At 52.6% G+C, this 19006-nt stretch overlaps 1 protein-coding gene across 1 annotated transcript; it reads left to right on the top strand.

Annotated features, from left to right (window-relative positions):
- The first annotated feature begins 455 nt into the window (after nt 1–455).
- LOC121448392 (G-protein coupled receptor 157-like) lies at nt 456–18156 on the top strand. Its single transcript, XM_041652373.1, has 4 exons — nt 456–1107; nt 12115–12328; nt 15143–15340; nt 15789–18156. Exons 1-4 carry the CDS (start codon nt 725–727, stop codon nt 15990–15992), a joined length of 999 nt encoding a protein of 332 aa, XP_041508307.1. The 5' UTR covers nt 456–724; the 3' UTR covers nt 15993–18156.
- The last annotated feature ends 850 nt before the right edge of the window (nt 18157–19006 follow it).

The raw sequence follows: 19006 nt of genomic DNA, 5'->3' as shown, positions 1-19006 counted from the left end.
GAACTTGGAAGGGACTGGGCGGTGCCCTGGAGCCACGGGGCGGTGCCCTGGAGCCACGGGGCGGAGCGTTGGAGCTCCGGGGCGGAGCGCTGGAGCTCCGGAGCGCCGTGTGTTAGTGCGCAGGGGCGGAGCGCGGGCGAGAGCGCTCAGCGTTACAGAGGCGGAGCGTGGAGGGCTCGGGGGCGGGACGCAGGAGCTGGGCTCTGGAGATTGGGGTGGGAGAAGGGGAGAATTTAGGAGCAAGGTGTAGGGGCTGATTCTGAGCAAGGAGATCGCAGGAGCGGGCGTCAGGGCTGGGTGCTGAGGCTACTCGGGCGGAGTGTGGACAGCGCTGAGACAGGAGCATAGCGCGGGAGGCAGACACAAGGCGTGGAGAGCTCAGGGGCGGGGATTAGGGAAATCAGGGAGGGGTGTGGGGGCGCAGAGTAGGAACGGGGAGAGCTCAGGGGCGGGATTAGAGAGCGCAGGGGTGGACCCGGGAGAGCTCAGAGACCGGTAGCAGAGAGCACAGGGGTGGGGTGGACGTTGAGAGCCTTGGGATGAGACGGCGGTGGCTTGGTCTGTAGCCTGGGCGGGGCTGGGACGCAGGCGGGACCCGTGGGTACTCGAGCCCCGGGCGTCTAGATGCCCAGACAGAGGCGACCGCGGGCTCGACTTGGCCTCGACCTCTCTGCACCTTTGTCCCTGTGCACCCTGGCCGTCTGCCCTTCGTCCCTAGCCGGCCATGCCATCCCCCGCACCTCCCACCGTGCTGCTGCCGTGGGAGCGCGCCGTGGTACTGCTGTCGTGCGTGCTGTCAGCGCTGGGCTCGGGCCTCTTGGTGGTCACGCACGCCCTGTGGCCTGACCTGCGTAGCCGGGCGCGGCGCCTGCTACTCTTCCTGTCGCTAGCGGACCTGCTCTCGGCTGCCTCGTACTTCTACGGGGTGCTGCAGGACTTTGCGGGGCCTTCATGGGACTGCGTGCTGCAGGGCGCGCTCTCTACTTTCGCCAACACCAGCTCCTTCTTCTGGACTGTGGCCATCGCTCTCTACTTGTACCTCAGCATCGTCCGAGATGCGCGCGGGCCCAGCACGGACCATCTGCTCTGGGCTTTTCATCTCATCAGGTGAGTGGGAGACGCTGCTTTGCCTCCAGGCCCCAGACCCAGGCTTACTGGTCCCTGGCCTTGCTTACTGCACTGTGGCCCTCGTGCGTCCTCTATCTAGGTGGCAAGGTGGCTTGTTCTACTGATGGTCATGCCCCCCCGCCCCGGGCATCCCGGAAGCATGGAAGGATGCCCTGCTTGCCCAAGAGATTGGAGTCAACGTGTTAGAGCATCTCTGAAGCGGGTGGTCGGTGGTGTCTGCCCCAATTGGAACCTTCAGGCAAGGTGGGGGTGGGTGCAGAGCTTGCCCACAGGGGTGAGCCCTGCCATTTAGAAAGGAACTGGGAACAACGACACTGTGCCTTTGCCTCCTTCTTCACCGTGACTTGGCAGTCTCTGCTGCCTGTAGAGAGAAACCCCGATACGTAGGCTGGGAGATGATTAGGTGTCTGTCCTGGCGGAAGAGCCCACAACTTCCAATTCTCTACCACAGTGGGTGTGGTACATCCAGCCACTCCCAGACCACAGTGTCTCAACCATAAAACACACAAATGTATGCTTTTTAAGTTTTTCATGCCGTTTATAGACTTTGGGCCCCAATCACTAGAATTTTTATTCTAAGGTTTTTTAAAGATTTATTAATTTTATTTTATGTGTGAGTATTGACTGCATGTATGTATGTGCATCACATGTATGTATGTGTACTTGGTGCCCTTGAAGGTCAGAAGAGGGCATCAGCCCCTCCCCCAACTAGAGTTACAGGTGGTTGTGAACCATCATGTGGGGGCTGGGAATTGAACCTAGGTCCTCTATAAGAGCAACAAATGCTTTTAACCACCAAACTTCCTGTCTAGTCCCTCCTAGGAGGACTTGACTGCCTAGAATTATTCAGGATCTTCAAAACTGAGGTCAGTGGCAAAGGGCTGGTCAGGATCAGGGCTGTCAGCCACCTGGAGTCTCTGAGAGCGAGGAAACGAAGGCCTTTGCCGGCCTGTCTTGCCCTGTCCTGCCGTGCTTTCAAGCATGTCAGCAAAAAAGCTGTACCCAGAGGCCAGCTTCACCTGTGTCTTTTCAGAGTTCCAAACTCCTGGTGTCCTGTGCTGAACCCAAGGCAGGAATCCTAAGGCCGTTTCCTTGTCTCTTTGCCTGAGCGCAAGGCCCTGGAGTCTGCCCTAATTATAGGTCCTTTCTAAAACTTTGAGTGCTTTCCAAGGGCTAAGAGGGTAGTCAGCGCTTCAGTAGAGACAGGTCACCTGGTTGTCACACGCTGAGACAAGCTGGGAAGAGTCACTTGACCTGCTGCTCTTGCAACTGTTGGAAGGAGACCAGCTGGTCCCAAAGAAATGAAAGAGCCCACTTCTCAGCTGCTCAGGCAAAATCTTTGTACCATGTCATTCCCGGGGGGGGGGGGGGGGACCTACTGCAAAGGGGACTCGGTTTCTCTGCCCTCCAACACACATCAAATACCAACTATGTCAGAGACCAGAAGTCTTCCATGGTAGGATTGGAGTCTGAACACAGTTGGTCATTGGCACCTGAAAAGGGGCCCAAGTTGGACCTCTCTTTGCAAGAAGTTCTCCTGACTGCACTCTTTCCAAACTGATGAATACGATCTATTTTTTAAGCAAAGGAACAGGGCCTTCTCTGTAGCCCCTACAGCCTGATTTTCCTAGCCAGCCTGAGCTGGGAGTGCCCTGCTCAGTTCTCATCAGCGACCCTCTAGGAAGGTTCTGGGATGCTTGGGGAAGTTTTCTAGGGAAGGCCTGTGTTCCAGAGACTCGCTGGAACCTGCTCAACAGGTTCAGTTATGACCCAGATCCTGCCACACTGGTTGCTAAGGCCTCTCCGCTCTATAGCCTTGGAATATTTGGTCATTGCTGCCGAAGGATCTGTGATATGAAGAATCCTCCTCCCTGGACACAGGCTACCTGACTACCTACTCTGTGTTTGTTGAGTTATTAGGCAAGGCCTCCCTGTAACCCTGGCTGGCCTGGAACCTCCTATCTCTGCCTCCCACAGGTGCTGAGATTAAAGGTGTGCGCTGCCACGCCCATCAATGATCCATTCCCCCTCATCCCCTGGCTCACTACTAAAACTCAAGCCTCTTCTTCAAGTCTTCCAGCCTTGGAAAGGATTTTAATTTTTTTTAATTTTCTTTTTTTTTAAAAAAGATTTATTTATTTAGTATGTATACAACATTCCTTCCATATGTGCTTGCAAGCCAGAAGAGGGCACCAGATCAAATTATAGATGGCCGTGAGCCACCATGTGGTTGCTGGGAATTGAACTCAGGACCTCTGGAAGAGCTGTCAGTGTTCTTAACCTCTAAGCCATCTCTCCAGCCCCTTTTTTCTATTTTTTTTTTCTTTTTCTTTTCGAGACAGGGTTTCTCTGTAGGTTTTGGTGCTTGTCCTGAACTAACTCTTGTAGACCAGGCTGGCCTTGAACTCACAGAGATCCGCCTGCCTCTGCCTCCCAAGTGCTTGGATTAAAGGCGTGCACCACCACCGCCCGGCAGAATTTTAAAATGATAACAGTACACGTGGTGGCTATCTCTCCGTGAAGGGTTCTGAAGAACAGTCGGGGTTGATGGCACATTCCTGGAACCCAGGGGAGGTAGAGGCGGGAGAGTCAGGAGCTCAAAACCTGCTTCAGTGCTATTTAAACGTCAGGTCAGTCCGCCATGCTGGGCTGCACAGGATCCTGTCCCCACCCACCCACCCCCAAACAGTAGTTACTGGGAATTGATCATATAACAGGGTGGCATTTTCTCATTAAATTAGAACAAGAAATAGTAAGAATCAGAAGTAATTTCATTGTTCAGCAGTAAGGGAAGCAGTAAGTTAAGGGACTTCCTCTCCTTCCTACCCAAAATGCCACCCAGCTGTTGATGCTGGTGGCCTGTGCTCTAACTCATGTGTTTAATGGCATGATAGCATGTGGTACGGAAAAGGAATCTTGATGGCTCGTTTTCTGGAAATGCCAGGGACTGAAGCTGGTGCTACCTCCCCAGACCTGAGAAATCCCATCTCTAAAAACAGCTACAGGCATGAAACACAGAATCCCAGAGAGGCCGTGCACACACAAGTTCCCAGGAAAGCAACCATGAGGCCCCAGTGCCTTCCTCTTAGTACTCAACAGGGTCCCATCCCCGGGGACCTTTCTCTGTGACTGGAGGAGGACAGTTGAGACCCCATCATCTGGCTCCCGAAGCCTTCACAAAGAGCTGCCCCATTATTAGATCACCCATGCTCCAGCCAGATGGGCGGGGCCATCACCCACCACTCACAGAAGACAGATGGCCCAAGCTAGGAACAGAGCTAGGAAGTCGGGGGGGGGGGGGGGGGCGCAGGGGTAGATGCTAATTCTGTCCCTGAGTCTGTGCGTTTCATGACTCTACCTGGCTGGGATAACAATGACTTTAAGAAAACTTATTTATGCTGTGCAGGTTTCCCAGTTGTTAGCATTTTGTGTTCTCCCATTATTTTTCTTGAGTAGACGCGATGTCACCTCGTGTGTATGCTTATGTTTGTGGCTTTCCCGCAGACGCACACATACCAACACATAACCGGCAGGGTGGCACTGCCACCTGATTGGTGGACTTCGTCGCTGAGGAAAATTCTGAATTACACGTTAACCTATTTTCCATGTCTTCTTATCCCCTTGCAAATCTTCCGTTTCCCCATCTGTCTTCTTTATAACTCTGACCTTAAATTTTATTTTTACTCATTGCTTAGGGGGGCTGTGTGTGTCATGGCACCTGTGTGTAGAGGTCAGAAGGCAAACAACTTTGTGGACTTCGCTCTCGCCTCCCACCTTTTTGTGGATTCAAGGGATTGAGTCACCAGGCTTTACACCTGAGTCATCTTGCTAGCCCAACCTTGGCTATTTTGTTCACTTACTTTTGTTTCTGAGTCCGGTCCTCCTGCCCCACCTCCCTAGTGCTGTGATTAGAGGGATGAGTGCCTCTCTACCCGTTCTCTGCAGTGCCGAGGGTTGGGATGAGACCCAGGCAAGTGCTCTACCAACAGAGCTAAACCCCAGCTCATAGTTATGTTTTGTTTAGGCGGGGCCTTCGTGTGTAGTCTAGGCTGGCCTGAAATTCACCATGTAGCCCAGGTAGCTTCAGACTCAGCCTCCTGAGTGCTGAGGTTACAGACACGTGTCACTGTCCTGGCTCATGACGTTGGCGTTAGGGAGAGTACAGCATGGTAGCTTGTAGGATGCCCTCAGTTTTTGTATGCCCGATGCTTCTTCACAGGGCTTAAAGTCTGCACTCTGGCAGGTTTCAGAAGCACTTTGGTGTTGACTTGGCTAAGGTCACATCTGTCAGGCATGGTGCAGTTATTTCCCTCTCTCTCACTCTCTGTTTGGATGTTTTGCCTGCATGTATGTTTGTACCACATGTGTGCAGTGCTCAAGGAGGCCAGAAGAGGGAATTGGAACTCCTGGGTCTGGAGTTACAGACAGCTTGGAGCCACATGTGGGAACTGGGAATTGAACCCTGGTCGTCCGGAAGAGCAGCCAGTGCTCTCAACCATCTCTCCAGCTCTGCTTTTGCCTTGTCATTCCTTTAGTGCATCCGTGTGAATGTGTCTCTGTGGTCATTTATTTAGGGTACCCACCCCAGGCCAGGGCTGGAGTTGCCTGTATGGGTAATTTCCTATTCTTCCTCTATAGCAACTGTCTCCACCCTCAGCAGGGGCCAGCTAGCCACCCTCACCCCTGCCCCTGTTCTACCAGATCAGTTCTAGAGTCCTTGAAAAGGGCTGGGAGGTAGGGTGTTGTCTCTTGGGGTCAGAGGTAAGGGTCCTGACTGAGCTGGTCACCAGCAGTCTGGACTTCTGGCTCCACTTCTGGGTGTGACTGAATGCGGAACAGCTGTATTGCACTCTCTCTCTCTCTCTCTCTCTCTCTCTCTCTCTCTCTCCACACACACACACACCCCTCTGGAGCTCCCTTGCATTTATGGAGGAAGAAAGAGTCTTATGTCCCAAGCTGACCCCAAGACTCTGCTGTGTGGGGAGTGGGAAGTTACACCATAGTGAAAAAGAAGCAAAGATAGGGTCTAGCCAAGCCTAGTGGTATCCGACTGAAATCCCAGGCTGAGGCAGAGAGATTGCCATGAGTTCAAGGGCAGAGCTGGATTTCGGGGTTCTTCCTGCCGTGTCTCAGTGTTCTCTCCAAGACCCATGCCGGAGAGGGGGACCAGGGGAGATAATGAATTCATTTGTGTTTTTAGAGGCAGAGTCTCAGCTGAGCCTGGCCTCAACCTTGTTCTGTAGCCCAGTATTCTCTCAGACTCTTGACCTTCCTGTCACACTTCCCCAGAGCAAGGATTACAGGCGCCATACCCCATGCCTACCTTGGCATTTGTTTTAGACAAGGTCTCCTATGGTAGCCCAGACTAGCCTAGAACTCACTGTGTAGCCCAGGAGACTGGCTTTGCTTTAAGGTCAGCCGTCCTTGCCTCCCGGGCACCATGCCCACCTCATGCTCAGTTGCTGTTGTAGGGGTCTGAGACTGGGGGCTTTTAGAGCCAGCCAGTAAATGCTGATAAAGGAGGGGGAGCCTCCACGAAAGGATGCAAGACCTCCACATTTTCTTTCCTGTGGCTTGTTTTTTTGTTTGGTTGGGGTTTTTTTTTGTTTTGTTTGGTTGGTTTTTTTTTTAGAGATAGTTCTCTACGTAGTCTTGGCTGGCCTGGAACTCACTACATAGATCAAGCTAGGCTTGAACTCATAGAGAAACCTGCATGTCTCTTGCCTTTCTTGGCCTCCTAAGTGCTGGGATTTAAGCCATGTGTCACCATGCCCTGCTCATTATTAAGTATTTTAAACAACAAAGATTCTTTCCAGGTTTGGTAGAGAGATGTTGAGGGAGGAGGATTGCTGGTGAAACATCCTTTGGTTCCACCAGCCACTCATGGTGGGGTTGGGGGGATTGGGGGCAGATGGGGAGATGGGGGGCTGGTATAGGCCATTCAACAGCAATCCACAGGACAAAGGGAATTCCTTTATAGACTTTAGAGTGGGGGTCTCTGTGCTTAGAAGGGAGCAGTCTCTGAGTTTAGCCATTCTGTGAACCTGCTCAGAAAGTGAGTCCTATTGCCCCACCCTGTCTTGGGGCTGCTGCTGCTGAATGCTAGGAATTTAGCTGCTTAGGGAAGAGCCTAGATGGCAGGTAAGGCTGCTATGGTTTCCTCCACAGTCCACAGGGTGGCCTCTGATCTAACACTGGGCAGGCAGTCTCTTGAGCAGCACTCCAGGGCACCAGTGCCCCCCACATTGGAGCTGGTTTCCATCTATTCTACTCAGTGTCTTTCCCCAAGATTATATGGTAAGATCTTACAGTGGGAAACCCAGGGCAAGAGCCTCAGGGACAGCGGAGGTTACTCTTGATTCTTCTGGGAGTATCAAACTGCTTCTCTTCCTCCAGGACCTAGGTGGGCAGGGGCATCTGCTGAGGGCTACAGTGTCATCAGGTGGGTCCTGCATTGCACAGGATACCCCTCCCCCTCCCACAGCTGAATTCACAGAATGACCTCATGGTGACCTCCTAGAGACTGACCCCCTGAACCTCTCCCACGTCCTAGCTCTGCCCCACGAGAGGGACAGTGAGTAACCATTGTCCTGGGGAAGCTGCCTCTGCATCCTGGCTCTGTTCCGCTGGGCTTCCCTCTGGCTCCTCTGGCTCCTCCCCAGAGCTGTTCTAAACGGGAGCGTTGTTGCCGGGCAGTCTCCTCTACCCCCTCCCCCGTTCTGTTAACACTTTAAGGCTGTCTATAACCACTGGTCTTAAACCAGGAATTGCCATTTGGCGCACAGAGAGGGTAAAGGAAGACCCCTCCCACACTTTGTTTCCTACCCAGAAGTTGCCAGTCTCCAAGGATCAGAAGGAACCGAGAAACACAGGATGCCTGGAACCCACTTCCAACTGTGGCCCTTCGTGGGACGGACTGGGGCCCGGGCTAATGGTTCAAATGCTCTTTGGAAAGCAGTGGGCAGCTTTTCCACTGGACCCTGCGAAGGGGGAGGAGTGCCCCCACTCTATAACAGAACGTCCCCAGATGGGCAGAGCTGGGATCCCCAAGGGGCCTGCTTCCAGTGGTCATCCAACACGTTGCTATTCTGGGGACAGCCACCTGCCTGAGGCCATCACAGGAACGCCAGGGGATTCCTAGTATGAGGGTGGCTTGCTTCTTTCCTGTGTGACTGCTTCCAGTTTCGCTTCCCTGGGGGTTTAAAGCTAGAATGGTAAAGAGTCCCCAGAGGGGCTTGACTGGAGAAAGCCAAGAGGCTTTGCTTTAGTTTTCTCTTCCCTAAGTTCTTCCAGTTCATTCCTTTGACTCTGGAGCTCAGCTCCGCGGGGGCTGGGGTAGTGACTCCTCTGTCCTGCATGGGGTATCAACAACAACCCGCTAGAAGCTCAAGGTGTGGGCCAGGAGATGGTTGGCTCATAGATGGTGCTGACTTTCTGGACCCTCACAAGTTGTCGCTCTGTGCTTGTCGGAGTCAAAATCCGCTCCTATCAGATGCCTGCTCTTGGGGGTGGACCCACTGGCGGCCACCTTGTCTCCAAACAGTCATTTTCTCAGGTTCTGAGGGTCAGGACTTCAAGAGACAGACCTGGAATGGAGCACGGTTTGGTCTGTAACTGCTTGAGAAGGGAGGAAGCCTATGCAGAGCCTGACCTTGGGTTCCAGGTGAACAGGAACTAGGAGACCAGGCTCTGCCAGGAGGTGCTGTTGTTGCCACTCCAGGTGAGGGATCGGCTCGGGGTGTGGTGTGCTAACTTTCTTCCCCCTGGACAGACCCTAATCCATGAGGTCCCCTGCTTCAGAATCAGAGGTTTGGAGAGCCGAGGTGGCACCCAGTCTTGTCAGCCTGGCCCACATGAGACTCTGTCTCAAAGAAACTTAAGCCATGGAGGTAACTTTAATAATACCATGAACTGTGGGGCAGAGGCAGCTGAAGAGATGGTTCCGCGGTTAAGAGTACTTGCTGCTCTTGCAGAGGACCTGGGTTTGGTTCCCAGCACCCACACAGCTGCTCACAACCGCCTGAAACTCCCGTTCTGGGGGATATGACTCTCTCTTCTGGCCTCCGGGTGATATGCATACATACATGCAGGCAAAACACGCTCACATCCATGAAATAAATAGATCTTTAAAACATAAAGAGTAAAAGTGTCACCAACCCCAAATTGAAGCCGAGACAGTGCCCTGTGGGGGCAGACAGGAAGCTGAGTGTCCAGCGGGGAGGCCGCGAGAAGAATGGGGGTGGAAGGAACAAGGAAGCATTCGAGCAACCTGGGAGCACCGTGCTTCGTCTGGCCAAGAAGTCTCTTAGTCATGGTCTAGTGAACTTACAGTCTGTGTCGTATTCTCTGTGTTTTCTGTTTCTTCAGAGAGGGTCTCACTCTGCAGCCCAAGCTGGCTTCAGACTCCTGGCAATCCCCCTGCTTCAGCTTCCCTAGTGCTGGGGTTACAGGGCCTAGCTTTCACTTTCTTCTTAGATGCTACAGAAAATGAAAGTTAGGAGCTCAATTTGTGTGACGGGATCAGTCTAAATTCCTGAGCATGACTGGTCGGGCAGAGTGGGGCTCCCCAGAAGCATCCCTGGAGATTCTATCAGCTGTATGGGCTTGACACATACTTGGTATAAAAACATGAATATGTGCTTTTGCTTGTAGACCTTTTAAAATTACATTTATTTATTTTTGAGGGGCGGGCACGAATTGCCATGGCACACATGTGGAGGTCAGAGGGCAAGTTCCGCCTCGTGGGTCCCAGGGACGGAACTCAGGTCATCAGGTTTAGTACTTTTACCCACTGAGCTGTCCCAGCAGCCCCAAGAACTGAATACTTTCGTATCACGTACAGGCTGCTGTTGTGATTGTCCTCTGAGCCTACTTCTCCCAGCCGGGCCTGCTGACCGTTAGCATTCCCTCATGAGGAGGTCGAGAGGTCACAAGACCCTCACCTGAGTGTCCAGCTGCTTCCTGCCACCTGTTGTTTGTCCCTCTGCCTTACTTGCGTGTGTCCTTGGGGAAGGGATGGAGCACATAGGAAGACTAAGGGGTGGGGGCCTCCATCTAGGTGACCCATGGGGAAGTCCTCATCTCTGCTAGCTAAAGGAACAGTTTTCTGATACGGCCTTTTAGGAAGGAGCTTCCACACCCCTATAAGTAACCCCCCACCTATGAGCTGTAAGGAATGCCCAATAAATTCATTGGTTCTCCAGAGGGAACTTCGGCAGACATGTTCTCAGTTTGGGACCTTAGGGGAAGGAGTAGACATTGCTTATGTACCCTCGTGCCAAGGAATTTTAGCTAGAGCTGTGTGCTTCCCATCCTCCTGTCAGTGACAGGTATGATAAATGTATGTATTGTGTATGTATGTATGTTTGTTTGTATGTGTGTATGTATATATGCATGTGTATTATGTATGTGTGTATGTATGTACCTATGTGTGTATGTATGTACCTATGTGTGTATGTATGTATGTGTGTGTATATATATATGTATGTATGTGTATATATATGTATGTATGTGTGTATACACACGCCACACATCCACCTGCTTTATTCTGATGAACACTGAAACATTACAGCAGATGGGGTCTCACCTCAGAGCCCAGGCCTCCCGAGCATCTACCTTCCCAGTGCTGGGATTACAGGCGTGTACGGCCAAGCGTGCCTCTAATCACAGTCTTCCTGGCAGCTGGCACATGTGTGGCTGCCTGGGCTTGTGGGAGCCGCATGGATGCTCATCTGGCTTTCCTCAGGTGGTGCCATCATCACCCCCACCCTGTGGAGATGCTGGCGTGCCGAAGCTAAGCAGCTTGCCTAAGTGGCCACAGAGTGGTAGTTTGGACCCAGCCCATTGCATCAAAGTCGGAGCACTCAACCCCTGTGTCACCTCCACAAGAGGCGTCCCTTTGATAAGGTGTCTTGGAAGGAGACTGGGCAGGGATTCTTGGAAAGGAGACTTGGGGCTTGGACCTAATTCCAGTTGTGTTGTGGTGGGGGTGTTCTCCAAATGGCGGAGCCAGGTAGGGTCCCCAGTGGTGCACCACCTGACCAGATGTTCTAGACGGTCACTTTGACCCTTACCAGGCTACACTTGCTCCGTGTGAGAAAGGAGGCTTCAGAGCCAAGGGGATTTGCCTACACATAGCCCACGATTCTAGACCCTGGATTCTCCCAATTCCTGAAACCCAAGATCCCGCAGGTTGCCTGGGGACTGACTGAGGGTGTGAATGTTGAAGCCTAGACTCGCAGGCTGAAGTTGGCGTACTGGACCACACCCCTGTGGGTGCAGGGAGAGGAGCCAGCTGGGGCGTGTAAGAGCTGGATCTGTCTGGCCACACCCCTCTCTGAGGAGCACTGGACCTTTATTTTTCAATTATTTTATTTTTCTATACAAGTATTTGCCTGCATTGGTATCCAGGTCTAAGTACTCACAACCTCAGTCAGTCCCCTGGCAACCTAGGAGAGCTTGGGGTACAGAAGTTGGGAGTGGATTCTCTGGGCCTGGATGGGAGATCATAGGCCATGGGCAGGCAAGTGCCCTTGGCCCCAGATGGTTGTGAGGTACCAAACCCGCATCTTTTGCAGGTTGTGTCATTTAGGAGATTGTTTTGAGAGTGTCTCAGTCTGTAGCTCAGGCTAGCATTTTACTGTGTAGTCCAGGCTAGCCTGAAACTTTCTGTGATCTATCTGCTTCCACCTCCCAAGCACTGAGGTTATAGGCATATGCCACTGTGCCCGGTTTCTGCGGCACGAGAGATTGAACCCAGAGCTTCATCCATACTACACAATCAATCCAATCGCTCTTCTGACCAAGCCACAAAGTCCTGAAATTCTAAATCAGAACAGGCTCCCCTTTGCCCTTCCTGCCCTCCCTTGATTTACAGGAACACTGTAACACTATCTGATGCTGGTTTGGGGAGCACTGTTCTCTGCAGGGATAACACTGCAGGACTAGGGGCTAACCTTGGCACCCCTCTTTTCGTGTATTCTTCAGCTGGGGTGTCCCGCTGGCCATCACAGTGGCCGCTGTCTCTTTGAAGAAGATAGGCTACGATGCCTCTGACGTGTCCGTGGGCTGGTGCTGGGTGAACCTGGAGGCTGAGGACCGTGTCATGTGGATGCTCCTGACTGGGAAGCTGTGGGAGATGCTGGCTTATGTCTTACTGCCTCTACTGTACCTTCTGGTCAGAAAACACATCAACAGAGCGGTAGGTGTCTGATGTGCTGGCCCTTCGGGGACAGACTAATTCTCTAAGGGACTAAACTAGTGCCAGGCCATAGGAACTCTGTGCTTGGACTGAATACGGGATCGTGAATAGGCTTGTTGGCTAGTCCTGGTATAGGTGAGACCGAAGTAGCTGGACCACAGAGCTGCGTTCTCAACCGCGGTCCTGCACTGCCACCGTGTGGCCATCCCAGTATTACACTAAGGAGTTCAAAGTCAAGGATGGTGGCCACAGCTAACTTTGACCCTTGGTGGTCAAAATTGTGTCCCAAGTGTCAGCCTTTTCAGGAGATCATAAGTCAATAGGACTGTCCAGAAAGGGAGCCTAAGCGATCAAGGTCAAAGATAAACTGATGGTGGCAGAAGCAGTCATAGTTTGCCCTGAATTTGGAATTCACTATACTGTCAAGAATGACCTTAAGTTTCTGTTCAATCCTTGGGTACTAGGATTGCAGGTGTGCACCACCAGGCCAGTTTCTGCAGTGCTGGAAATTGAACCCAGGGCTTTATACGTGATGTGAGCGCTCTATCAAATGTATTGTATCCCTTTGCCCTGGACACAGACACGGGGTCTGATGTGGCCCAGACTGGCCTAGACTTTGTAACCGAGGACAGCTGTAAACTTCTGATCCTCCTGCCTCTGCTTCTCACGGAGTGAAACTATAAGCATCCCTGGCTTATTTTTTTCCCCAAATCGTACTGGGATGTTTTGTTTTGTGTTATTAGAGACTGAACTCAGGACCTCTGCTTGCTTAAATACTCTTATCCCTCAGCCACACCCATAGGCATGGGTTCTTCTGACTTAGCAGTTAGTTTCCTTTGTACTTTTTTTTTCTTTCTCTCTTTCTTCTTCCCTCCCTCCCTTCCTTCCTTCCTTTCTTTTAGACAGTCTCACCGCATAGCACTGGCTGGCCTTGAACTCCCACAGAGATCCACCTGCCTCTGCCTCCCCAGTGCTGGGATTAAAGACCCACACCTGGCCCTGAGCAGCCACTCCTGAGTTAGGATGCTCCTTGCGGGCATCTGTGTTCTTGGGACACCTCATCCTGGCACAGCACCTACACCTCTGTCTGCTGAGACTCCAGTTCTCCGATTTTCACCTGCCCTGTGTCCTCGCTGGGCCCTGGACTGGACTCCAGTCTGGAGTCCTGACTGGAGAGCAGAGCTACCAGTACGTTCCCACACAGACAACCTCTTCTGCATGCTCTTCTTCCCACTGACCTGGGAAGATGGGGGCTGCTCCTGGAGAATAAAGTCCCCCACGCCCCCTGCAGCTCTACCAGGCTCTACCCCGGTGTGTGTGCTTTTTGTCCTTCCTAGATCAGCCCCCTGCTTGCCAGGCTGGCCCTGGCATGTGACAATTAGCTCTTGCGATTTGTCAAGGGTTTTCAGAAAAGCAAAGGTATGAAGTGGTTAGGGAGGTGAGGACATAGTCATTCTCTGCCTGGAGATGGGGAGGGGAGCTGAGAATGAATGGGGAGGCAAGCTTGGTTCTTGAGGAGCAGCCAAGTGGTCCAGCTTCTCCAGGCTGCACCACCTCCCGCTGACCTCTCTGCCCTGTCCTCCCTATCTGTGGGAGACGGGCACTTAGTGCCCTGGGCTGCTGTCATGGACCCTTAGGGGAGGAGGTGGGTTTTTTAATCAGGTATGCTGTTGAAGCTTACCACCTGGATGCCGGGCATATGGTTAGTCCCTCACCAGGCTTCAGTGTCCTCAACACATGGCCAGCCTCAAGCCTCTCATTGGCCAGTTTATTTGGCTTTACCAATTTGATTGTGATTTGAAATCGAGCATCCTTCCTGCCGTGACCAACGTCCCTCAGGAATGCAAGAGCCAAGGCTTGCCCCTTCCTTTCCTTGGCCCCAGGGATCTCGTGTTGTGGAGGGGGAGGGGAATAGCAGTGAGAAGCTGAGCATTAAGGGTGAGCGACGTCAGGGATGGAGGTGGGGAAGAACGGTTGGCTGGAATGGGCTCAGGGCTGTTTGCAAAATGGCTGTCTGTGAGCTTCACCCACAATGTGACCCTGGGGAAGGACTTGAAGCTGAGGGAATTGCAAGTGACTGAGCACTCCAGATGCAAAGACCAGCTAAGACCTGGGGCTGGAGGAGACCCAGAGCAAGGGAGAGAATGGGACTGAGGTCCAGACTGAGCGGGCTCACCCTTATGATCTAGTATAAGGAAGGGTTGGAGTGGAGCCGCCAAGAGCTTGGCGTCACGGGCTCGTCAGACCTGCCGTATGCCCTCTGAGAACTTGCCTCCTGCTTTGGGGACGACCTGCCGTGGGAAGGAGGAGACCAAGTAGACATGGTGACCATGCCTGGCCCATGCTGTGGTGGTGGGTCAGAGTATCCAGTTTCTGGGTCCGTTCTGCAGGTGTGGCCTTTACGACTTGCCTATAGGTCAGGTGTGCCTGGGGAAGAAAGGACTAAAAGACGATGCCCAAGTCACACAGGTGACAGGAAGGATGAAGTGTCATTGGCTGAAATGAGGGTGCAGTGGACCCGAGGGTTGAGATGACTTGTTTATCCTGGGCAGGGTTTATGACATCTCAGAGACACTCCTGTAGAGATGTGGAGTAGGCAGGGGGTCCGATCTGAGAGTTGGAGGTTGTGGGGGATGACTTCTGGTTTATCTGATAGACTCCAGACCTCCTCAGCGTCCAAGTGGAAAAGGCCACAGTGCCCCCTCTCTTGCCTTCCCCGGGCTGGTGGGTTGTGTGGCCCTGTGGATATACGTGGGTGGTTGCGGGCAGGGGCCGCCTGGCTCAGGTCTTTGCTCCCTGTCCTTCTTCACACAGCACCAGGCCCTCTCCGAGTACCGGCCCATCTGTGAGGCGCGCCAGCTGCAGCAAGGCTCCTCCGCCTCCATGGCTGATAAGAAACTGATCCTGATTCCGCTCATATTCATCTGTCTCCGGGTCTGGAGCACTGTGCGCTTCGTCCTGACCCTCTGCGGCTCCCCAGCTGTCAAGTCTCCTGTGCTGGTTGTTTTGCACGTATGTCTGTCCCCGTGGGCCCTGCTACCCCACTGTGGCATGGCCAGATCCCTTCCCTACAGACTGATACATCTAAGGTCCCAGGATGGGCCTAGGGGAAGCGGGGTAGCTCAGTGTCCTTTCCCTGTCCCCAAACAAGCATGGCTTTGCAGTTAGGGATGGGGAGAAATCTGTGTGGTCGTTCTGAGCAGCCTAGAGAAGCCATTGTAGAGTTAACTGATCCCGGATCCTTCTCACTGCAGAAGGCCTAAATGCAAGTCTGGCTAGGTGGCCAGCCACTTCTGGCCTGTCCAGAACTCTGCTTAAGGCCATGTATCTGAGCTCATCCCGCCACAATGTAGAGGCTGGGACTGGAAAGGTCATAGGATTTGTAGAGCCCACTGAGTCCCGTCGACTGTATTTCTGGAATACTCCCAGCCCCGTGTTTATGCCTCTACCCTTCCACCAGGGCATTGGGAACACTTTCCAGGGAGGGGCCAACTGCGTCATGTTCGCCCTCTGCACCCGCGCAGTCCGCTCAAGGCTCTTGTCTCTCTTCTGCTGCCGCTGCTGTCCTCAGCCCTCTACCCAGAACCCTCTTGGGGCTCCTACTCCCCCAAAGATGAGAGAATCTCAGGAATCCAGACGGACTCCAGAAGTTCCCAGCACCTGATTGGTGGACTTCTCTCCTTGTTCTCACCGCTGCTGCCTTCCCGGTGCCTGCTGCTGCCCCACCAGGTACAGGGTCGCCCACCGGAAGCCTTGACTAGGGAAGCTCCGCCCCGTGAAGGAACAGCCATCAGGGCAGCCTCTTCTACCTCCTAGACTCTCAGGGCTGCTGTGCGTTCCCTGCACACCCGTGTCCTGGTTCAATGGGGTTTGTTTGTGTAAGCCCAAAGATGTGGGATGCAGGGAAGCCAGCAATGCAGGATCCCTTCAGGGCACTGGTTCTCAGTCCTGAAGCCACCAGAACTGTTTACAGTTTGAGGGACCCATACCGATGGACCCCTCGGAGAGATGCACCCCGACCCAGACATCGCAGTATGGGGTCCGGGTTTGCCACGGTGTTGAGATTCACAGAGAACCTGGAGAAGTCAGAGCTCAACAGGTCCCAAGTCCGCTACGATCACGGAGACGCCGTCATTGACCCAAACCACCCAGGCACACAGCCATGGGCATCTCACGGATTCTCTGCTTGGCTCATCAACCCTCAATATTTATTGCATTTGAATTTCAGCACAGGCCAGAGTCCAGAGTCCTGCCCATGAGTCAATCACACAACACTCAGGTCCTTTCTGGGACCAAGACAGAAGGCAGCTCAGCTCCAGTCCCTAAGGACGACATACGGTTTCTACCTGCTGTTTTCGTACAACTTTTGTTCTCAGTGATTATTACAGGGGTGAGTCAGGAGGGTGTCTGGCTCGGCGCCTTGTTTAGTTAGTTTTGGTTTGCTTGTTTGTTTGTTTTGTTTTGTGGTCGGGGGTTGGTGAATGGTCCAAACACTGACTCCTCCCCAAAGGAGTCAGCCTTTGGAGATTCAGCCTTGGGCTGGGATATAGCCCACTGTGCTTCCACGTTGGTCCCTGTACCAAAAATATTTAAAAAGCTTTTTTTTCTTGGTAGTTATTTATGGGATATAGAAAGAGGATTCCGAGGTGATTACATTTTATTTAATTTATTTGAGATAGGGTCTCATTATATAGCCCTGGCTGGTCTGGAACTTGCTGTGTAGACCAAGCTGGCCTCGAACTCACAGAGATCCACTTGCCTCTGCCTCCCGATAATAACATTTTTTAAAAAAGGTTTTGTTTGTTTTGTTTTGTGCTTCCTGTACTAGGGCCTTGCTCTGCCACTGGGTTCTACCCCAACCCTTCCTTTTGTTCCTTTTGTTTTGAGCAGAGTCTCACTAAGTTGCCTCGACTGGCCTTGAACTCTCTGTCAGCCAGGCTAGACTTGAACTTGCGTTTTTCCTACCTCAACCTCCCAGAAAGCTAGTACTAAAGCCTCGGGGCAGTGTGCCCAATCAAAGAAGGGCATAAGAGAGCTGTGTTTCCGCTTCCACTCAGCGGCTCTTCTAGCAAGCCTTCCCTCATTTCAGAGAGCTAGGTACTCCGCGTCTCAGGCCCGCCACCTTGCAGGCAAGTCGAGGAAATGTTCTACTATGCCTGTAGACAGTGCCCTTGGGTTCTGTCCGTACCCCACAAAGCAGAGCGGATTCACAGAGCTGGTAAAGGGGCTGAGGATGAGGAGGACAGAGCCACACAGAGCCACACTGGGCCGTCGATTCCCATTTTGTTCTCAAACAACATCTCTCTCAGAAAAGGACTTGTCAGAGGACTGTGTCCATATGCTCCTTTTCTGGTTTCCTTAGGAAGTGTTTCTTTAGGAAAATCTACACGAGGTGGGTTCCCTCATGGGCATCAAAGAAAGCTCCTCAGCTGGGGGCTGTCTGTTTACAGAAACAGCCTGTATCAGGCATAGGGCGTCAGGCACAGGGCCTGCTGAGGTCCTGGGAAGACATTACAGCCGATTGTGCGCTGTCAGCATGCTGCCAGTAATGATCTCCTGGCTTCTAAAATGGAACGGAAATTCTAGGAACTGTTTCCTGCAGAAGAGAAAATGATCTACAGAATACCACAGAGGAAATGATGTGGGAACAAACCCAGCTGGGCAGGGCTTTGGGGAGCCCTGGCTGTTGGAGGTCCAGGAGCCTGGGGCTCACTCTAGCTCTCTCTGATGACTGATGCCATTGGTCAGGATTGCTGTCTGTAAGTCCCTCCGCAAAATAAACACTTTGGCTCTTTCCACCTGTTTCCCATACTGCCCCGAATGGCGGCAACCACAGGCTTGGTACCTTGCCTCTAGCCCCGTGAGCGCACAAGCTGATCTCAACCTTAGCGCTTCTCAGAGCTGGTGACCAAGTGGTTTCAGAACTGAAAACAAAAGGAAGGTGAGCCTTCAGTGAGTCCCAAGAGGAGGCCCTAGAGGCTGCCAGCTCCCATTACGCCTTGTTCAGCCTGGTGGCTTTTTATCTCTTAGCGTTACTCTATTTATCTCCCCATGCCCCCTTGGTCACCAAAATGTGACCTCAGCCTTAACGGGAGCTACAGCCTTTGCTCCCCCTTCTTCAGCACTTTGTGGTTCTTGTTCTCCCAATCAGTTGTCACCTGCTTCCTGCCTCTGTCCGTCTGGACACACACACACACACACACACACACACACACACACGTTAGTTTTGGAGATACCAGGGGATTAAACCTAGGCCCTTGTGCAAACTAGACAAGTGTTTAGCATTTAGCTATTCCCTCAGTCCTTTTATTTTCTGTATTTTGAAGCAAGGTATTCTCACTAGTTGTCCAGGCAGGCCTTGAACTTGAGAGCCTCCCGTCTCAGTTTCACGGTTTCTGGAATTACAGACCCATGCCTTGGTTTCCTGGCTGCCCAGACCAGAATAATCACACAGAAAAGCCAGGAAATGAATGAGCAGTCTCTGTTTACACAGGTCTCTGCCACCAAACTCAGCCAACTTTCGGAAGCCTCGGTTCGTTCTTTCTGTCTCTCTCTTAAAAGAATAAAGGAGGCCGGGCGGTGGTGGCGCACGCCTTTAATCCCAGCACTCGGGAGGCAGAGGCAGGCGGATCTCTGTGAGTTCGAGACCAGCCTGGTCTACAAGAGCTAGTTCCAGGA

This window comes from Microtus oregoni, unplaced genomic scaffold, assembly GCF_018167655.1.
Source record: "Microtus oregoni isolate MIOR12 unplaced genomic scaffold, Mior012 000005F_ref0000423, whole genome shotgun sequence".
NCBI classification, from domain to species: domain Eukaryota; kingdom Metazoa; phylum Chordata; class Mammalia; order Rodentia; family Cricetidae; genus Microtus; species Microtus oregoni.
The sequence above is the reverse complement of the archived record's forward strand: the minus strand, read 5'-3'. Positions and strand labels throughout refer to the sequence as shown.

What these genes read in the sequence shown, in the direction of transcription:
- LOC121448392 (XM_041652373.1), top strand. Translation starts at nt 725, where the DNA reads ATGCCATCCCCCGCACCTCCCACCGTGCTGCTGCCGTGGGAGCGCGCC. An exon ending in TGGGCTTTTCATCTCATCAG is followed by an intron (nt 1,108 to 12,114) that starts GTGAGTGGGAGA and finishes TGTATTCTTCAG; the next exon opens with CTGGGGTGTCCCGCTGGCCA. An exon ending in GAAAACACATCAACAGAGCG is followed by an intron (nt 12,329 to 15,142) that starts GTAGGTGTCTGA and finishes TTCTTCACACAG; the next exon opens with CACCAGGCCCTCTCCGAGTA.